General features: G+C 42.1%; 1 protein-coding gene across 1 annotated transcript; it reads left to right on the top strand.

Moving 5' to 3' along the window:
• Positions 1 to 4,627: 4,627 nt before the first annotated feature.
• LOC135932390 (uncharacterized) lies at positions 4,628 to 13,151 on the top strand. Its single transcript, XM_065469864.1, has 8 exons — positions 4,628 to 4,716; positions 4,801 to 4,899; positions 4,970 to 5,083; positions 10,112 to 10,190; positions 10,347 to 10,533; positions 10,690 to 10,967; positions 11,923 to 12,002; positions 12,974 to 13,151. Exons 1-8 carry the CDS (start codon positions 4,628 to 4,630, stop codon positions 13,149 to 13,151), a joined length of 1,104 nt encoding a protein of 367 aa, XP_065325936.1.
• The last annotated feature ends 8,481 nt before the right edge of the window (positions 13,152 to 21,632 follow it).

A 21,632-nucleotide genomic window follows, 5' to 3' on the forward strand; every position in this document is an offset into this window, starting at 1 on the left:
TAGGAAGACCACGTTGGAGAAATGTGAACATTTTATTTTTACTGTATTTTCTGCAGATTCTGACAGAAATCTGCAGCTATCCTTTGAAGCACCGCTCCTCTAAAACAGCAAAAAGGATCATTATTAGGTCATCTACATTATTATGTAAATAACAAAATAACTTAAAGCAAAAATCTGGAAACATAAAGTCCGAAGTCTTTATATTAAGGGCAATCAGTCAAACAATATTGTTTGCTCTGGGTCTAAACAGAGCGAGTTGTGTGTGACGTCTTCTTTGCGCATGCGGGCCGCTTTGAGCGTTCACACTGGAGAGCGTTTGATGTCGCATTTTATGTGTAGTGTGAAGAAGCAGACAAAAAAATCGGATTTGATCAAAAATCGGAATTGAGCATTAAGACCTGCAGTGTGAACGTAGCCTTAGACTTTAGTTTACTTCAGCCACATTCCACATAAATCAGGTATCATACAAAAATAAAAATAGCTTCAAATACAGTCAAGACAATAAAAGAATATAACTTTAAGGACTTAAATGTGGGACGGAGAGATTTCGCAGGTCTTTCCTCCCCACTGCTGTCAGACTCTACAACAAAGACTTTTGCAGCTGATCAAACACACACATGTGCACTAAGACGTTGAAAGTTGTATTTTTTACTCAGGTGTATATAACATCTGTATTCTATTTTTATCCTAATGTATATTTTATTCTACTATTTTATTCTATTCGGTACAGTTGTGTACAGTATATTATTCTTATTGTATTCTAATTTTTGCTATATAACTTTGCACTGTCCCCTTTCTGCTGTGACAAAACGAAGGTAATCTTATCTTAACACGATTACTTCAGTTATAGTACACCAACTTCTCTTATACATTAGCACTAAGGGAACACTAAATGAACTGGTGGTTTTTGTCCATAAAACTCATCTAAGATGACCACAAGATTATTATTCTGTGCTTGATGTGCCTCACCTTTGGCCCTGGGTTTTCCCCTCTGACTGCACTAGGACATATTGCCTCTAGATAAAATAACACATTGATTCGTGCCATATAAAAACTGAGACAATTCAGATTCTTTGTCAAATCTACACTAATCAATCAATTTACATCAGCAGCCTAACAATTGTAGTGCAAACTGCACTACAAGGTGGAATACTTGCAAAATCATGACTACCTCTGATATTTTGTCTCAAAAATTAACCCTATGAATATGTCAGTGCCACTAGGATGAAATTATTGTGTCACCAACATTTTAACGTATAATTTTAACAGCCTCTTTAAACTAATATCCTGGCTTGCTCGAGGCTTGCTGTTTTCTGTGACAGTTTCAATCAAAATTAGAAATGTTGCTCTGAGACTGGGAGAACTAATAGAGCTGCCTGTTGTGCAGTTAGTTTCCAAAACACGTCATTCATGGTTACACACAATTTTAGACTGATGTGGGCCAAAGCCTAGCATAGCCCTGTAACGTTATTATGACGGACACATTTTATGAGTGAGCTTGGCTTTAAGTGACTGACAGGTTTTGTTTGAAAAATACTTTCTTATATGCACGTTCTCCCTCTTTGCTACCGTCCTCCTCTCAGCGCAGGTTTGCCGCTGCTGAAACTAAACAGAGCTCCCCGAAAGGCTCAGCCAATCACATTGGCCATATTTGTCACATGAGGTCGGACTCCAGTAGAGAACGTCATTTAACTCGTTCTGCACCGCTGGGTGACTGAGACGCTGACAGATTGTTTTTTTTTCTTTCTATCGGGTTTGGGTTTTTTTTACAAGAAGCGATCAAATTATTGGTGGGGACATGTCCCTTCCGTCCATGCCAAATCTACGCCCTCGTTTTTACCATATAAAAAGGACATTCATTTAGTTTTGATGTTTTTTTATTGTATATTTATCTCTGCCGGCAGGGCTTTTTAGCGGGTTGGGAACATTTATACTTTTTTATTGTATAGTGGGGATTTTAACTCATACTTGTGATTCTGGCTGTTCTTCTAAAAAATAAATGGTGTGTTCCAAGCCGACCCAGTGTCCGTACTCCGAGCGCTGATTCACTCTCTCCCCTTATGCTATGAATAAGCTGCTCTGACTCCATCACAGCTCACAGCTGTTGGAACGAGTCAAACAATGAAGAAGGTTCAGAAAACAGCTGATGATTTTACAGGAAACATGATGCAAAACATGAAAATGGACAAATGATTTTTTATGAACGGACATCGTTTATTTTCCACTTTGCGTGACGTCATCCACACCAGCCTGAGGCAGTGTGCAGTGATAATGGGGGCAGACGCAGTATTGTGTGTACTGCAGTCGGACAGAAGGAAAAACTTCCTCCTGAAAATATTTTCATCCTTCCCAAAAGTGTTTAAGTCAAATGTTACAAATATATAAATACAATAAAATACAGGCTCTTACATAAAATTAGTGATGCAGTTGTGCACTGAGCACCTTTCCAATGTTCCTTCCGCAGATGAGTCCAGCTGCTGAACACATTAACATCTGTATGTAAATGTAGCCGAGAACCAACCTGAGTACTGCTGGGAAAATAAAAAGGGCAAACATCAAAAGTGCTTTATCATCTTATTTATTTTAAATGTTGACTTAGATCCAAACCACGGATTTATGAAATTATAGAACTAAAATAACAACAATTGTCTGCTTCTTTAACATTTCTTTTATTACATCAAACCAGTGAAACTGAAAAAACAAAGAGCTGTTAGCATGTTTAAATCCTGCAAATGATTCACACTGAAAGTATCTTAGTTTAGTATAAGTGAGCCACAAAGCAGCCTGATAGCTTTAAAACAGTAAAACTAAATGAAATTGTTTCAGTGTAATTCAGACTAAAGTCCAGCTGCAGATAAGGAATACACTCATGTTGTTGTTTTTGCCTCCTGAGCTCCAGGTGTTGTGCTCGTGATTACCGTCCGCGGGAGCGCGCAGCTGCTTAAAGCTGTAGCGTCCAGATTACTTACAGCTACTTCCTGCAGCTGATATAAGATGCAGTAAACTGAACACAGCTTCAACCGTCTGTTTGTTGAAAAAATAGTAACGACCGCGTTTCCTTGTTAGTAAACTGTAACGCCGTTGTAACGATAGGAATAGTAATTAGTTAGATTACTCGTTACTGAAAAAAGTAACGCTGTTAGTAACGCCGTTAGTAACACCGTTACTTGTAACGCCATTATTCCCATCACTGTCAATAACAGAGTGTGAATGAAGCTCAGGTGTTGATGCTGCTCCCTGATTGGACGGTTTCAGCTCTGCTCTCAGTCTTTACTGCACAGGTGAAGGTAGAAAGTGTGTCTGGATCTATAGACTGGAAACAGAGAAACATGCTGAACATTTGAAGCTTTGCAGCAGAAATGTTCATGTTACAAATACAGCTGATCTGGGATCAGTGTGTTCACACCTGCAGCTACAACAAGGTTTCATGTCTCCACACCTCAGCATGTGAACTTTACTCTGACTCAGTCTGAGCAGTCAGACGGCATATTTTTAAAGTTAACACATCAACACCAAAGCTGAGCTCCTCCCACCTGTGCTGAGCTTCAGGTGGAGTCCCGCCTCCTTCCAGGAAGCAGCTCACCTGTGTGTCCGTGTTTAGTGTCCAGGTGTGGAGTGGAGCTTGTTGTTGGTGTGTGAAGAAACTGTAAGTTTGCTTTGTTTCCTCCTTTAACAGTTTGTCTTTAGGAACTTTACTGTTTGTTCAGCTCATGTTGGATTTCTTCACACCAACAAACTGTGTGTGTTTGTATTTCCGGTCTCTCCATTAAAGTCAGTGTGTAATGTTTCCTGGCTAACATCAGCTGTGTGCAGCTTAGTTCAGCACAAATCTGCCGCTCCATAGTTCACGGTAACAGACTCACAGCTGGACCAACGAGGCTGAGTGTGTCCTCACTCTGAGCTACGTTCGTGTTTGTGTACTTGTACTTTGTACTTTGTGAGTTCACTCAGAGCCCACAGAGGACGCAGCGTACGTGATGACGTCACAGCCCTTTACCTCCTTTACGAATATTTACACAACAGACACCTGCAGAACTCTGATGCTAAGCTAGCCACAGGGCATGCTAACGCTAAGCTAACACTAAGCTAAGCTAAGAGCTCGTAAAAACACGAGTTAAAAAGCTGCTCTTAGTGTTTAATCAGAGTCCAGGACTGAGAGCAGCAGCAGAGCTGATGGATGATGAATTACTGGATGGAAGAAGCTTCTCATTAGCAGTGAATCAGTGTGTGTGCAGTTCTCTGCAAACTCAGCAGGAATAATTAGTGTGAAGCTTTAACTCTGCTGATCCTCTTTGAATCATGGATCAGCTGAAATGTTTAAAATGTTGTTCACAGGTGTTGAACTGACTGAAGCTTCCAGTCACAGTGAATCAGTGTGTGTCAGTGAATGCATCGTGTGTGCTTCACGGCTCCATCTAGTGGACTAATAGTAGAGCAGCTGATGGCAGCTTCCTCTGCCTCACACTGCTGTCTGACTGCATTCAGCTGACACTGAGATGAAGCAGGAAAGAAGCAGCTGATATTTGGACAGCACACATGATGGAAAGAAGGATTTCAGCTGATGTGCACATGAATGATTTGTGTTTCCTCTGCAGGTAGAAAGTGTGTGTGAGCTGAATTGAGCAGCATGGGTGGCAGTGAGAGCAAACAGGAGGGAGTCCCTCCCTCTAAAAGCACTCTGTGTGGGGAACATGAGAGCCAGACCAAAGCTCAGAGGTGAGATGACCATCTCTAACTGTCCATGACTCTTCTCCATGTCACAGCTCAGCACTCACATCACTGCTCCATCATTATTCACAGGAACCCACCTGGACCTCCACCCAGCTCTGTGTCCAATGAAAGTAACTCAGTCAAAGATGTCATTAAGAAATTTGAGCAAAGACAGTCAGCTGAGAAAAGGTAAGCTAACACCAATAATATCAGGTGATATGTGATGAGAATTTTACTGAAGATTTATAACTTTTTTCAGGATCCATCAGAGACTCAAACCTGGACCTCCACCCAGCTCTGTGTCCTTACAGAGTGACCGGTCTAAAGAGGCTGGTATTTTCTTTAAATCAGGCGTGTGTCGTCCTGCAGAGAGGTAATGTGTGTGTAAATGTTGTTGTGTGTTTGTGAATAAATCCTCCATCATGTTTAATGTCAGCTCTGTTTCACACACATGTTCATATGTGCAGCAGTGTGTGTTGGAGTGTTTCCACAAACACAGCAGATACTCAGAGAGATGATTGTTAGGAAGGGGAGATGTTCTCAAACTGTCTGTCCTGAAACTCTTCACTCAGTCTGATCCCCACTTCCTGCTCCTCAGCAGTGCTGCCATGTTCATGAACCAGGACAGAAATGAACTGAACTGTTGTTTCCTCATCAGCTTCTTTCTGTTTGCTGAATCTGTAGAGAATCAAAGTGAAACGTGTGTGAAAATGTTAATGATCCAGTTTGTTAGATGAACGTGTGAATGTTGCAGTGTGCTGTTAAACAGTAACACAGTAACTGTGACGTGTCCTGATCTGACAGTAGATCATGTTTGTGTTCTTGGTCACATGACACAGGTCAGCTGTTCACACAGAGTTCAGCTTCATAGGCTGGAACAGTTTGGAATAATACTGGGAACAATGGTTCTTATATGGAGCTTTTCTCCTCTGAGCACTTTGATACTCGCCTCATTCACACATTTATACGAGTGTGTTTCCTCTTTTCCTGTGAGTTTATGTATAAATGATAACCAGTGTTGGGACTAACGCGTTACAGTAACTACGTTATTATTGTGGTAACGAGCGCGGTAACTAGTTATTATGCCAAAACCAGGAACACATTACTCGTTAGTGGGATTTAGATAGGCTCGTTACTCGTTACTTCGTGTGGTGGATATCGCGGAGCTTCCACAGATTCAATAACATTAGCAAGTGGTGGAAGCCAGCAGGTGGATGAAGGAAAAGGGAGGCAAGAGGAGAGACCCGAAGCGGCCGCCAGTCCGAGTGTCAGGTGAACTGAACTTCAGGTAAGAAGTTATGACCTGCAGTCTATCTGGGTCAGATATAAACCAAGTTTAGGTGGAGTTTATTTTCGGTATGCTGACATTTTCGTACTGCGTACTAGCTAGCATGACGGAGTTTCTATAGAGCTGGGTGGGTGCTATGTTACTGATGTTGAACTTTATTTTGTTCATACGGTTAATTATTAGAGTTGCCAACCGTCCTGTAAAAAAACAGAACGTCTGGTATTATGAGAAAATATTGCGCGTTTCGTACTGAGGTGAAAAGGAACAGTTTGTCCCGGACTTCAGCTACAATGAAAAAGACACAAAGCTGAAGCTGCACAGCTGCCTCTTCTTCTCTCATTCTCTCCTGTTGCTACTTCAATCATGAAACTGATCAATGATCAGCTGATCGTCTCTCTTGTTTATTTATCGCTCACTTTGCGCCAGAAACAGGAATCCAGCGGATGTCGCGTTAAACAACAGCAGCACGTTTGATCAGCTGTTGTTAGAATTTATTTAATATTAATTTCTAGGATCAGCTGATGTTTGCTGGAGCCACAGCTGTAAAGCTGCTGGCCATGATATTGGTTTGTATATCTGGTGAGAGGGAAACATGAAGATGAAACCAGGAGATGTCCTTACTGAATCATCAGAGCTGAACAGGTGATGGAGAAACAGGTTTACCTTTTAGGTGACATGAAAGAGTTGAAGGGAAGTTATGAACTGTTTCTGAGAGACAAATAACACCAGGATCCTTTTCTACGTAGCTGACAGCTGGTAACTGTGCAGGGGCGGGTCTAGCAAAGTGTTGCCAGGGGTCCATGTAGGGCATTAACAGGGAAAAGGGGGGACAAGGAAATACTTTTCTTTCTTATTCTCATTTAAAATGTCTCGCTTTTAAAAAAAATAATTATCTGAGTCTTACAACAAACAATTGATAGATTGTTACATATATACCATCAGAACAGTGTACATCACTGTCACAACAGTGTTTATTTTCATTCAAAGGCTTTATGGTTTTTCCTATAATGGTGGGCCGGTCTCTAGTCAAAATGCCCGGGACAATTTTTTTGTCCCAGTCCAGCTCTGTATGCAGCTCATCTGCAGTCTGGTGTTACCTACATCTTCCTGTTCAGAAGGCAGAATTTCCAAGTTCTGAGTACAATCAAAAGCACCACGACTGCAGTTTTTGTGTTGGATGAAAAAAGCAGGCTAGAATCATGCGGCGGTCAACAACGGTCCAGGCGTGGGATTTCTCTCGTGGAAATGTGCACATTATTTTTTCCTTTCTGTTGGTAGGTGGCACAGTGCACTTGTGGCAAGTAAGCAAGCTAGAAGACTGGCAGTCTGGCTGGGTATCCAGTTACGGAAGCAACACATTAACAAGAGAATTCTGAGTAAAACCAAAGTTACTTTCCCTAGTAACTAGTTACTCTGAAAGTAACGAGTAACTTGAAGTAACTGAGTTACTTTTTTAGAGAAGTAACTAGTAATGTAACTAAGTTACTAATTTAAAGTAACTTACCCAACACTGATGATAACACACTGTTAGTCGCTCACACTGTGACTGCATCTTTCATTAATCTCACCTTCAGTGTCACACAGACAGGATCTGATGAGCTTCTTGTTCCTATAATGAAGTGACTAATAAAGAAAGCTCCTTTCAAACATGAAGCAGTGATCCAGCTGTTGGCAGCAGGCCGGCCACAGTGATGAATCTGCAGACAGCTGGATCAATGTGACAGATCAGGAGGAGAGCAGGATTCATCCAGAGGAGTTTACTACACCTTACTGACTGTGCTGATCTCACAGTGAGAGCAAGTTTGTTCCACAGTGTTGATGCTGAAACAGTGAAACACAGTCCTGTGTTTGAACCCTGACCTTTGACCCTGTAAAAGTCATTTATTCTCTGGTCTGAGGGTCTCAGCTCGAAGATGCTGAGACCCTCAGAGATATAGAGATATATCTCTGGATTTATAAGATTTATAAGAGATATAAAGTGCAGCTGTAACATGTAGAGATTTGATTAAACTGGATTCTACAGTGAACGAGAAGCTGCTGCAGTGATGTGTTCACTGTCCTCAGTGTGTGTAGGAGTTTTGCTGCTGTGTGTTGTACTGACTGTAGACGAGACACTGCTGCATCATTTAGGCCTGAATACACTGAGCTGCAATCATGTGATCAGGAGGAAATGAGGGTGTGGATCAGCTGATCAGGAGCATTGATCGCACTCTAGAAATCTTTGTAACCTGTACAAATGAAGACTGAACTAGATTTCTGTTTGCTGCTTAACATTCACATGCTGATCAAAGATGAGCTCAGATTTCTATCAGAGTGTTTTCACTCAGTTATTAGTTGTTCAAGGAGGAGAGATGAGGTTAAAAATGCCTTTGACTGTTTCTCAACACTCAAGTACTCCCGTTCTCACATTCTTGGCAGAGATGCCATCATACCACTGGTTTATGTACTGATATCATAAATTTGGATATGAATCTGATATGGTCTATTTTATAATCACTAAAACTGCTTTTTTAAATCTATCTTGCTGCATTTTTTACTCAAATTTAAAAACAAACATTAAAGCTGTTCTGTTATACCTGTATGGAAAAACTACACTGTACCCAAAATATCTCACAGTTCAGCAACATGGATCTTTTTATATAAACTGTTAGCAAAACTTTAAGTCTGAATATTTAAAGTAATATTCAAAAAGTACAGGGTTAGTACACCCTTATACAGGGTGGGCCATTTATATGGATACACCGTAATAACATGGGAATGGTTGGTGATATTAAAGTCCTGTTTGTGGCACATTAGTATATGTGAGGGGGCAAACTCCTCAAGATGGGTGGTGACCATGGAGGCCATTTAGAAGTCGGCCATCTTGGATACAACTTTTGTTTTTTCAATAGGAAGAGGGCCATGTGACACATCAAACTTATTGGTGATGTCACAAGAAAAACAATGGTGTATCCATATAAATGGCCCACCCTGCAGTCTGTGTGATCACAGCTGCTTCAGAGACTTTGTCATGTTTGTGTCTGCAGAGGTCAGAGGTCACAGTCTGCAGGATCTAGCTGTCCTTCTGTGAGGAGTGACCAGTCCAAAGGTCGACCTCCACACTTCAGTGCTGAACCAGGACCAACGAGGTCAGAGAGCTGTGATGACTCCTTTACATGTTTGTGTTTCCTGGATAAATCTGACCTGAAACATCCTCAGATTGTTACAAAGATTCATTAAAAAGAAAACAATGAAAGAGAAAAGATCCAAATGTTAGACTTGGTCATTTGCTGTTTGAGGACAGTGATGCTCATATCTGTGGGGAAAGTGTGACCTGAGTGGGTTCATGTTTGTCTTTAAAGAGCTGCTCTGATTCTCTTTGTGTCTGATCTGTTAAACAGTCTGAGAGGTCACACAGAGACCCAGCAGCTAAAGCCTGGATCATACTGGCTGCTGTTACTCCATCAGGACAACACTGGACCACAGTGGTGTGGATGTAGTGGATAAATCCCACCATACTGATGCTCAGAGTTAATCACAGGGAACAAAACCAGATGTTACCTTCAGATTGTGACCTTTGGAGTGGACGATGAAGATTTCAATAGCGAATAAATGTTGTTGTTTTTCAGCTGTGAAAAAATAATCTAATTTTCTGAACTTAAGAATTTATGATGCTGGAAAAAACATGGAGACTATAACACAACATTTCACTGTGTTCATAGAATGAATGTAAAACTGTCAGACATTCATTAAATATGCAAAATGTCCACAGAAACATCAGAGGGTCAGATGTGAAGCACTCAGTGATTTTGATCAAATGACTCATCAGTTATTGATCTGTACTACACTGATCTACCACGTTAGTAAAGCTGGTGTTCTGGTGGTGGAGAGACCTCGGATCATGTTCTGGTTTTGGAGCAGTGATCTGCTGATGGTTCAGTTTAATGAGCTTCTTCAAAATCATCCCTGACATCACCACTGAAAGGACGTCCATCAAAACAGACTGAAAATTACTGATATGTTCACAATCTGAGAGTTTATAACTTGACAGACTTGATTCAGATGAAGTTATTTGAGCAGAAACTTCTGGATCTTTATCCTGTGTTGATCTAATCCTTCATGGTTCCTCCACAGAGTGGACCAGCAGAGCTCAGAGGTTCCCAGTGGTCAGTCTGCCCAGCAGCATCAAACACAGCTGGACTCCATATTTATGGTCTGTACATGTACAACAACTACTGTTACATCTGTTCTGTCCACAGTCATCTCCATGCTGCTCTTTGTAGACCAGTGTCAGTGTGTCCAACATGGATCTGATGTTTGGCTCCATGATTTCAGTCTGATTGGCTCATTCATAAATATTCTGTTCCAGCTGCTGGAGGACAACATCATCACTTTTGTGAAGAACGAGCTGAAGAAGATCCAGAAGGTTCTGAGTCCAGATTACCCAGAATGCTTAGAGAGTCAGAGGAGCAGCAGCAGAGAGGCATTTGTGAAGATCACAGTGGACTTCCTGAGGAGAATGAAGCAGGAGGAGCTGGCTGACCGTCTGCAGAGACGTAAGCGGATTTGTATAAAGATTTAAGCTGCTGGATAAATGAGACATTTACTGATGTCTTATGAGATGGAGCAACATGTTTTAAAGATTCATTCTTTTGGAATCAAGTGTTTGTTTCTACTTTCAAAAGATAATCTAAATATTTCTTCTTATTCAGAACTTCAAGCTGCAGTTTGTCGTCGTAACCTTAAATCTGCTCTGAAGAAGAAGTTCCAGTGTGTGTTTGAGGGCATCGCTAAAGCAGGAAACCCAACCCTTCTGAACCAGATCTACACAGAGCTCTACATCACAGAGGGAGGGACTGCAGAGGTCAATGATGAACATGAGGTCAGACAGATTGAAACAGCATCCAGGAAACCAGACAGACCAGAAACAACAATCAGACAAGAAGACATCTTTAAAGCCTCACCTGGAGGAGATGAACCAATCAGAACAGTGCTGACAAAGGGAGTGGCTGGCATTGGGAAAACACACAGTCTTCACACAGAAATACACCCTGGACTGGGCCGAAGACAAAGCCAACCAGGACATCCAGTTCATATTTCCATTCACTTTCAGAGAGCTGAATGTGCTGAAAGAGGAAAAGTTCAGCTTGGTGGGACTTGTTCATCACTTCTTTACTGAAACCAAAGAAGCAGGAATCTGCAGCTTTGAAGACTTCCAGGTTGTGTTCATCTTTGATGGTCTGGATGAGTGTCGACTTCCTCTGGACTTCCACAAAACTACAATCCTGACTGACCCTAGAAAGTCCACCTCAGTGGATGTGCTGCTGATAAACCTCATCAGGGGGGAACTGCTTCCCTCTGCTCGCCTCTGGTTAACCACACGACCTGCAGCAGCCAATCAGATCCCTCCTTACTGTGTTGGCATGGTGACAGAGGTCAGAGGGTTCACTGACCCACAGAAGGAGGAGTACTTCAGGAAGAGATTCAGAGATGAGGAGCAGGCCAGCAGGATCATCTCCCACATCAAGACATCACGAAGCCTCCACATCATGTGCCACATCCCAGTCTTCTGCTGGATCACTGCTACAGTTCTGGAGGATGTGCTGGAAACCAGAGAGGGAGGACAGCTGCCCAACACCCTGACTGAGATGTACATCCACTTCCTGGTGGTTCAGGCCAAAGTGAAGAAGGTCAAGTATGATGGAGGAGCTGAGACAGACCCACACTGGAGTCCAGAGAGCAGGAAGATGATGGAGTCTCTGGGGAAACTGGCTTTTGATCAGCTGCAGAAAGGAAACCTGATCTTCTATGAATCAGACCTGACAGAGTGTGGCATCGATATCAGAGCAGCCTCAGTGTACTCAGGAGTGTTCACACAGATCTTTAAAGAGGAGAGAGGACTGTACCAGGACAAGGTGTTCTGCTTTGTTCATCTGAGTGTTCAGGAGTTTCTGGCTGCTCTTCATGTCCATCTGACCTTCATCAACTCTGGACTCAATCTGCTGGAAAAAGAACAAATACCCAGGTGGTCGACATACTTTAACAAACCAAACCTACAATCATCTCTCCACCGGAGTGCTGTGAACAAGGCCTTACAGAGTCCAAATGGACACCTGGACTTGTTCCTCCGCTTCCTCCTGGGTCTTTCACTGCAGACCAATCAGACCCTCCTACGAGGTCTGCTGACACAGACAGGAAGTAGCTCACAGACCAATCAGGAAACAGTCCAGTACATCAAGGAGAAGCTCAGTGAGAATCTGTCTGCAGAGAAAAGCATCAATCTGTTCCACTGTCTGAATGAACTGAATGATCGTTCTCTACTGGAGGAGATCCAACAGTCCCTGAGATCAGGACGTCTCTCCACAGATAAACTGTCTCCTGCTCAGTGGTCAGCTCTGGTCTTCATCTTACTGTCATCAGAAGAAGATCTGGATGTGTTTGACCTGAAGAAATACTCTGCTTCAGAGGAGGCTCTTCTGAGGCTGCTGCCAGTGGTCAAAGCCTCCAACAAAGCTCTGTAAGTAAATATGTGATCATAGCTTTAGTTTTTAAATGTTTATCCTAGTTAACACAAATCAGGTGGGAACAACTCAAATAAAATATCAAAAATATTAAGTTGTCATCGGTACTCAGTTTGTTCAGTACTGAATACATTGGAGCACAAATTGTCCACATTTCTGAAATATTTCTGGGTGTAACTGTTACCAGAGTGCAATTTAGACCTGGCCTGTGGTTGTTATCTAAGTGATAATCATCAATTCTACTAGAACAAATACAAAATAAAGAAATTTGACATATTTTGTTTATATCAAAAGCACACCGAACAATTCAGTGTTGTTTTACTGCTGTTCTCTCTTCACTTCTTCTCCTCTGATTCTCTCCACATGTTGCTCTGCATCAGTGCTCAGTTTCCTGAGAAAAACAAGATTAAATATTGCAAAATATAATAGTATCTCATTACACTTCAGCATAAGTGTTTTATCTGTTATTTTTCAGACTGAGTCACTGTGACCTGTCAGAAAGAAGCTGTGAAGCTCTGGCCTTAGGTCTCAGCTCTCAGACCTCTAATCTGAGACAGCTGGACCTGAGTAACAGTAACCTGAAGGATTCAGGCGTGAAGCTTCTGTCTGTTGGACTGAAGAGTCCACACTGTACACTGGAAACTCTCAGGTGAGATCAAGCATTTTTCTTTCATCAACTGACAGAATTACAGGGCTCTAGACTAACTTTTTGACATGGGCGCATCGGTACGCCTAACTTTAAAAATTTAGGCGTACTGGCACAAAAGTTAGGCGCACTCAAATTTTTCAACCGCATCGCTTAACACGGAAGTTTTACATGTGCACCTTCTTTGGGGGGAAGTCCATACAGACAATATTCATTTCTAAATTATTAACTAACAAACTTGTGCTTAAAGTGCTTTGTCAATATTGTAGAAAATATTAAACTTAATCATCATCTCGGCCTCCTCTGACGACCTGTTTGCTGTTGCATGCTGCTGAAAGGCAGTGGGGAGAGGGGACACTTGGGCAGTGCATTTATTGCAGCATGAAGTGTGTTTTCTGGATACACTGCTGCTTTTTCAGCATTCAAAGATTGATGGCACTGTGTCAGAGCACTGGCTATGAATTTCTGACAAACAAAAAAGTTATCAATAGTTCTTTTCATCTTTTCTTATTACCCACAGCTACATCCACTTCTGTCAGGCCTAGGCTGCTCACTAGGGCTGGGTATCATCACTGATTTCTATAATCCATTTGATTCCGGTTCTCAAAGTCCTGATTCGATTCAGTTTAGCCTCAGACAGTCAGAAATATTATAATTCTGATCATTTATCAGCACTGACACTTGTGAGACTTCATCAGAATTGTGAACATCACAGCAGATACCTTTGTGTCAAAGTAACTGAGAGTAAAACACAGAAAAACATGAAGGAGATTTTCCTGGGCTGGCGTTTTATAGCAGATAACCTTAAAATATTCTGCAATATTCTGCAATTTTGCATAATTTTAATAAGTTTAAATTTCTTCAGTATTGAACAGCAGAAATTTTCTTGTCGGACGTCATTTACATGAAAAAAGAAAAAGACAGCGCTGTAAACAACGGTAGACTGGTGGGTAATAAGCGAATGAATAATGCAGAAAACAGATTTGAGACGGGAAACTGTTCTTGAAGTACAGAGAGAGAGAGAGAGAGAGCTGTGCATGAAGTGTGATTTTTATCATGGTGGAAGCAAAACAGCAAAAGTCAGAGGGAATTCATGACGACATTGATCAAATGTGAAGCGCAGTTTGCTGCTTCTTTTGCTGCTGGCTCGGCGAATTTTGGTTGGAGCGAGACAAAACCTGCAGCTCAGAATCAGCGCAAAAAAGACGGGGAAACAGCGCGGACCCGACACATCAGAATCGCTAAGCTCCGACAGCGTGTCCGTCTGCGGGCCGTCGGGTGAGAAAGCCGAGAAAGACAAAGCTGATTCTGATGCGTCGGTCCGCTCTGTGTTTATGTCTTTGTGTGGAATCCATTAATGAATCGCTATCGCTTTATTAAAGCTACTCACCTCTCTCTTCCACCTGCACTTTCAACTGGACCACGGCCAATCGGAGAGGGCCCGCCCCTGACTATCTCTGATTGGTTTAGTCCACGATAGGGGCGTAATGTGTGTCTGTTGTTGACCACATGGAGAGTTGCAGAGATTTTTTTTTTTTTTTTTTTTCTGTTACCCGAACAGTTGGTCGCACCGGTGTGACCAAATATTTTTTGTAGTCGCACCACTGAAAACTTTGGTCGCATTTGCGACCAAATTGGTCACACTCTAGAGCCCTGAATTAGCAGATTAATAATAAGGCAGTCCTCTAGAGAAGAAGTGGAGGTGTTTTGAAGGGCAACATACTCTTATGTTAACAAGAGAGGAAGTAGTTCCTGGGAACTGCTTCCTTTGTTATTGTCTAAGTAGAAACATGATGGTGAAACAGTGATGAGTTTGCAGAGGTGAATCCACAGCACACAACACAACAATGCTGTTGTGTGCTGAAAGCAGACTTCTCACAGATTCTGAGACTGCAGGTTTCATCACTGTCCAACCAAAATTCACTGAACCAGCAGTAAATGAACGTCCAAAACTACGCTTCATGTTTAAAAAAAAACAGATGATCAGGGGGATTTGTGTTTACATCTTTTTTGCGTAGTCTGTTCACCTGCTGTTTTAGCTGCTTGGTGGTTGTTGAGATGGTTTTGTGACCTTTCAGCTGAGATTCTGACATTTCTGTAGACACCACACATGTCTAATTACTTTGTATAGCATGAATGGCCATAACGAGGTTTTTAACAGTAAGAAAAGTTGTAAAACTTAAGAAAATATAGTTAAAAGTCCAAAACCTTTGTTATGGAAATTTTAACAATAACCTGCAACACACCCTGTGAGCTTAATTTGAAGTGGGTTTAATAAACACATTGCAATGTGGAGAGAGCATCCCAGTGAAACACCAGGACCATCTCTGCCTTGTGGCCACCGCCCTTACATCTTATATACAGACACACAGACAAAGAACATTCCCCAAACTCTCACATGTTGGCCCCTCTCACGGGGGGCTATACCTCCTCCCTCACAGAGAGAATTATGACCTTGTTTTCTGCTTAGCCTTCACTTAAGCATTTACATCCCTGATAAGCAGAAGGAGTCTCACTATCTGTTTAATGTCTCCCATTACAATGGCCTCACTGTGTTAACTTTCCACATGCATGTATAGTGGCAGGAGTGCTCTTACTATGGTAAAGTGAGAAAGTGATATTACTATAACTAATGTGATATAATTAAATATGTGATTAATATATGAGAAAAGAAATCTGCCACCGCACCTTCTACGTCTGGTTGCTTGTGGTAAGGAGCAGATCAAGCGAGTAAAGAATTAGGTTATAATTATAAATGGCTTCAACAGCACATTCAGGTCTGTGAGACTCATTCAGACACTGAGCCGTGGCTCTGTGCTACATGCACACATTTCTGCATCTCTGCCATTCAGACACACTTTATATATAGTTTATTTTATGTAGTATTCAATACTGAACTGTACATTTAGTCTTTTTAAAGGCAGCAGTTTTTATTCAGTGTTTTCATAAAAGCCTTATTTTTATCCATTTACTGCTATTAGGAAGAACACGTGAGGTTTAAGACCTGGACCAGTTTGAAACCATTTGTCCTCCACAATGGAAAATGGGTGGAAATAAAAATGGGTCTCACTTTAGCCAGCTCCTAATTTTATCAGTTCTACTCTCAGCGTCTCCTATATAAATGTTGCACTCAGCTTTGTGGTCTCCAGTATCACTGACATGCAGCCAGATGCTGCTAATTTCCCTTTTCACTCTTTCCTGACACGCTTGCATTTCAGTACAGCCCCCATTCTGTCTTCTTTCACATAATGGTATGATCCCAGTCTGTCTCTTAAAGGGTTTGGCCACATGGTTTGCTCATCAGAATCAAATCTCAGCTGTGCTCACATTGATTATCAGCAAGCCTGAAAATTCATCAATATTTGACATATCAAATTATCTCAAGGGCTGGATTTGGCCCACGGGCCATATGTTTGACACCCCTGGTTTACACAGTTTGGTATTCAATGTACGAGTTAGCTCTCAGCTAACTAGCAGACCAGCTAACTGCTGGGACTGCGTCTTTCTAACAAGAGCATCAGACACTCAGACTGGATCATCTCCATCAGCTCTCACAATACTCCACCTTCATCAGCTTCATGTTCAGGAGCCTGGATGGACAGTAATTCTTTCCATGGGTTATGGTGGGACATTGAGAGCTGAAGTCAAACAGAAGTGAGAAATGAAAGACTGTTTCTATTTAGTCTTGTGATGTGCAGCTTTGTTCAGAGCATTAAGGCCCAGCAAAGATTACTGAGGTCATAGAGTCACTGATGAAACCTGTGTGCTCATAGAAACTGAAACCAGATGAACCAGAACAGAAGGACATTAAAATGAAGTGTCAGCTACACAAAGGCAAAGGTGTTCAGTTGTTGGTGTGAGTTATTTAAATGGAGGATGGAGTCAGACTTTAAGCTGCTGGACTCAGTCACTATATCCTGTTCTCCTCATAGAACCTGGATACACAGACTCACCTGTGACACAGGGACACACAGTGTGGGCTACACACACATTAGAAAGTGGATCAGTCACACTTGTACAATCATTTGTTGTGCTGGGAAACCATGAACACTTTGAATCACCATTAATGGCTTTGTTACAGCAACATGCAATCATGAGTTCAAAGTAGTGTATTGTGTACTTATTTTAATAGTACTGCAGTATGAGAAGTGCAACATTCAGTGTGCAGAAACAAATCAGGTGCTTTCTAACAGCAGTGTTCCCTTTAACACAGCAGTAGTTCAAATATTTCTGTCAGTCTGAGCTGAAACATGAATCTAATCAAATATCAAATCAAAGTTCTTTGCCTCTGCCAGGACGTCAACATCTGATCTAGTTTTTTACAAAGTTCCCCTCAGAGTCCAGAGACACCAACATACCTTTGACCAACAGCATCGAGCCAGCTGCTAAGACTCACAAGCTCACTGACATTTTCTGATGATGAAGAAACTCTCTTCTTCTGTACAATATGAGCAGCAGCAGAGAACAAGCTTTCACAGGTACAGATGTTGCAGCTGTGGCCAAGTACATGTGCTGCATGTTTGGAGCAGCACTCTAATGGAAAGGCCTCTGTACTGATGGTGGGCTCTGTATCCACCACACTGTTCTCAGCTGAGTCTTCCTCCTGTTCACACTCTGATGAAGCACCAATAGGGCCAACTTTTTCTCTGGTGGCTCAGATGTTGTTGCTTCCACAGGTTTCCCTCCAACAACCCTCTGTTCCTTCAGTAAGTTCAGTAAGATCTGGGTAAACACTTGAGCTCCTTGAATCTGGCTCCAGTGCAGCAGCAGCTTTCACATATACAATGTTGGCATTTTGCTTGCGCGTCTCCAGGTCTGTTCTGAATGTAGACTTGAATTTGACCACGTAGGCGGGGTCATCATCTGAGCTCTCCATCACCTGAGAGAGACGACAAATCACAGAATCACAGAGCATGAAACCAACTTTTCTCCTCCCAGAAGTTCAGTCACAGACCTGCAACAGAAACAAGAATCAAAGATTGAAATGATGCAGAGCATTCATGTACTTATATACACAAACATGTCCTCTACATATTCATGCTGTATTTACACACACATACAGAGGCTGTTTGTCTCTCACAGATAGGACAGTGAGAAATTAATCATGTTAAATATACCTGCAGGGCTCCAGCTGTGCACGTTGTCCCTGTTAGCTGTGGTTGCCATGTCAACCTTGGTGTTGTGAGCGATGCAGGGACGTGTTCAAAGGCAGACGTCTGGCAGCAGCATCATATTTGATGCACTATCTGTACTGAGTGTGCTGACTTTATTTCAACTGTCCCACTGCTGTGCAACATGAATCACATGTTCTGCTCCTTTCTGTAACTCCCAGGTAACCATGGTTACCCAGCCACGCCCAGTAGTCTCCAAAGAGACCAACAGCAGGTTCATGTTGTAACGCCGTGGCTTTCGTAGCCTCTCCTTCTTCTACAGTTCATGTGTTCTTCTTGTGATGCTGCGTCTTGAGGCTCATACATGCCGTCATTTGTAAATCCTAAGAACGTTCCTCAGACCGACTTCTTCAACAACACTAATCGGCCTGCAGTTTGTAGCTACTCACTTCACTGTGGTGTTTGTTAGCTTGTCTTTCTTTGGTTTATCTAGACTCCTCCCACCAGCTGATCCAACGTAGTCTGCCCAAGCCTCCACCTCTGTTTTGTTTGGGTTTGTTTGCTGCCATCAACAGCGTGTAATGCATTTAAGTGATACTTCAGACTTGAAGCACTCCGACGATAAAAAACTCAACTTTGCTTCCAGATAACTTTAGTTGTATCAACACTGCCTCCTGGAACAGTTTAAAATGAACATGTCAAAGATCTGTACCTGTCTCCATGTTTCTGACCCCGCCCCTTTCTTTCTGTCCTGGGTCATGTGAGCGCTGCAGTAGTATTAGGCCCACCCTCAATGCTCTCATTGGCTGAGACACATAATAACGCCCATTTCAAGCCAGCACTGATCAACATCCCTCCTGTGACCCATGGCTTTTATATTCAGAGCCAGTGAGCACTTTCACAATAATCATGATTTTAAAAACTGTGATTAAAATAATTGTGGTGTTAATCAGTTAATGAGTTAACGTGATAATAACAGGTTAACTTGCACTAATAATTAGACTTTGATGACAAACTGATGTGATCTCCATGTTTCCTTTGTTGGACTGTGGGCGAGTGTCAGAAACTGAATGTACTGAGTAACATGTAGAGTTTAAATATGAGTCAGTTCCAGTTTTAGAGCTCTAAAGTGCAGCTATCATGTTAGGAATATGTTAGGAATAGACAGTAACACTGAGGTCAAATCTTTATTTTACCACTCGCTGCATTCTTGATGTTCATGAGTTCAGCAGGTTCATGATTGTCTGCAGCATAATCTCATATTTCCATCTAAAGTGTTGAATTTGACTGTTTGATGTTCTTTATGATCTCTGGCACCAGTTCATCTGTAGGCTGAGCTCAGTCCATCCATTTAGTGAAACGATGTTTAAAGGTCTCCTTGTTCTGTGAGCGTGCACAGATCCTGAAGCAGAAAGCCTGGGTTAACAGAGAAGTGATCATCACTGTGATGATACTCATCATCTCTGACTGGGATTTGAGGTTTTGTCAAAGCAGCAAAGAAAGCCTGGCTATGTTGGACTGGGTGTGGAAGCAGCTCCCAGTCTGAGTTCAGGAGACAGACACCCTCTCTACTTTGAAGATCAGCTTCAAACTTTCCTTTTTGATAAAGCTTATAGTTAGAGCTGGATCAGGTGACCCTGAACCATCCCTTAGTTATGCTGCTATAGGCTCAGGCTGTTGGTGGATGCTCTGCTTTCTTCTCCCCTCTTTTCACTCCTGATACTTTTATATGTCACTACTGCATGTCCTTAACTTTTGTCTTCTCTCTCCTTAGTTTGTGTTTTGTTCTTGTCTCTCTGAGCTCATCTCTTCTCTTTCCCCTCACCCTGCAACCAGTCATGGTAGATGCTCCTCCTGGAGCCTGTTTTCACTGGGAGGATCTTTGTGTCAAAAGGAGTTCTTCCTTCCCACCATCACCAAGTGCTGCTCACAGTGGATTGTCTGATGGTTGGGGCTTTCTCTCTAATATTGTAGGCTGTTACCTTACACTGTTAAACAGCTTGAGATGACTGTTGTTGTCTGTTGGTATTGTCACTTATAAATAAAGTTACATTGAATGGATGTGAATGGATAGATGTTATTGTGACAAAGAGAAAACGATTGTTGACAGATGGATTGTTGTTTTGTGTGTCTGCAGTCTGTCAGGCTGTCTGATCACAGAGGAAGGCTGTACTTCTCTGGCCTCAGCTCCTGAGCTCCAACCCCTCCCATCTGAGAGAGCTGGACCTGAGCTACAATCATCCAGGAGACTCAGGAATGAAGCTGCTGTCGGCTGGACTGAAGGATCCAGGCTGGAGACTGGACACTCTCAGGTATGAAGAATGTCTGATAGAGGAGGAAGAGCTGGAAACATTTCCTGTGTCCTTCACTCACTTCATGTTTGTATCCTGCAGATGAGACATGAACAATCACACATGCAGTAATATTTTCAGGGACAGACACACTAGTCTAGCTGGATAGTACATGGATATTTATGTAGGGGTCTCCAAGGAGTCTGTTTGCAGGAACATCTAGGTCACAGGTATACCTGTGATAGATGCCAGTGTACCTAATACAGTGTCAGCTAACATTTGGAAATGGAACGTCTTGATGCATTCTCAATCATCCAGGAAAGTAAATCTCCAAAAGTTGAATCTGTTCATCTGGACGTAGCGTTTTGTGGGAGAAACGTTTCGTCACTCATCAAGTGACTTCTTCAGTCTCAGCTGACTGCAGGTTTCCCAACCTTATAAACAGTACATTTGCATAAGGACTGAAACCAGCCCACTGAAGGAACAATGGGCTGGGAGGTCAGTTCCTTAATCCTAATTATACAAATTCTCATGACCATTGATCAACAATCACTGACCAAAACCCACTGATCAAAGACCACAGATCACTGGCCATGAGAACCATTCACAGAGAGTTGGGGAATGGCTGCAGTCACAGCATTGTAAGATGGTGACAGATGTACCCTTAGGCCCCCTCCTCGATTCAGAGATGGTCTTTCCCTTTCCCTTTCCACGTAAATGGCCTCATTGACTCCGCGCTCAAACCAGGGCCCTCTAACAGGGCCCATAAACAGCATTAGCTTAGCAGCATTAGCATGTCAGTTTCCATCATGGTCACATAAATCCTTAGCAGAGCTAGGTGGCCTACTTAGTGAAAAGATATGTTTTTAACAGTGTTTTACTGTTATTTTATCATTGCATCAGAATCATATAATAAGCATTGCATTAGAGCATTTATTGAAGCTATTGACATTACATTAAAGGTTTGGATGACAGTGATTGTTATAACCTCATGTTAATCTTCTATTTACAGGTGTTAGTATAATCATATAATCTTTCATTGCAGGTGTAACCTGGATCATCTTTATTACATATTGCCACTTGGTG

Source organism: Pelmatolapia mariae, unplaced genomic scaffold (genome assembly GCF_036321145.2).
Source record: "Pelmatolapia mariae isolate MD_Pm_ZW unplaced genomic scaffold, Pm_UMD_F_2 NODE_ptg000792l+_length_23535_cov_1, whole genome shotgun sequence".
NCBI lineage: Eukaryota > Metazoa > Chordata > Actinopteri > Cichliformes > Cichlidae > Pelmatolapia > Pelmatolapia mariae.

Bases quoted from the DNA above. Each gene is read 5' to 3' on its own strand.
- LOC135932390 (XM_065469864.1), top strand. From the start codon at position 4,628: ATGGGTGGCAGTGAGAGCAAACAGGAGGGAGTCCCTCCCTCTAAAAGC. The intron at 4,900-4,969 runs GTAAGCTAACAC...AACTTTTTTCAG, and splicing joins AGACAGTCAGCTGAGAAAAG to GATCCATCAGAGACTCAAAC. The intron at 5,084-10,111 runs GTAATGTGTGTG...GTTCCTCCACAG, and splicing joins GTGTGTCGTCCTGCAGAGAG to AGTGGACCAGCAGAGCTCAG.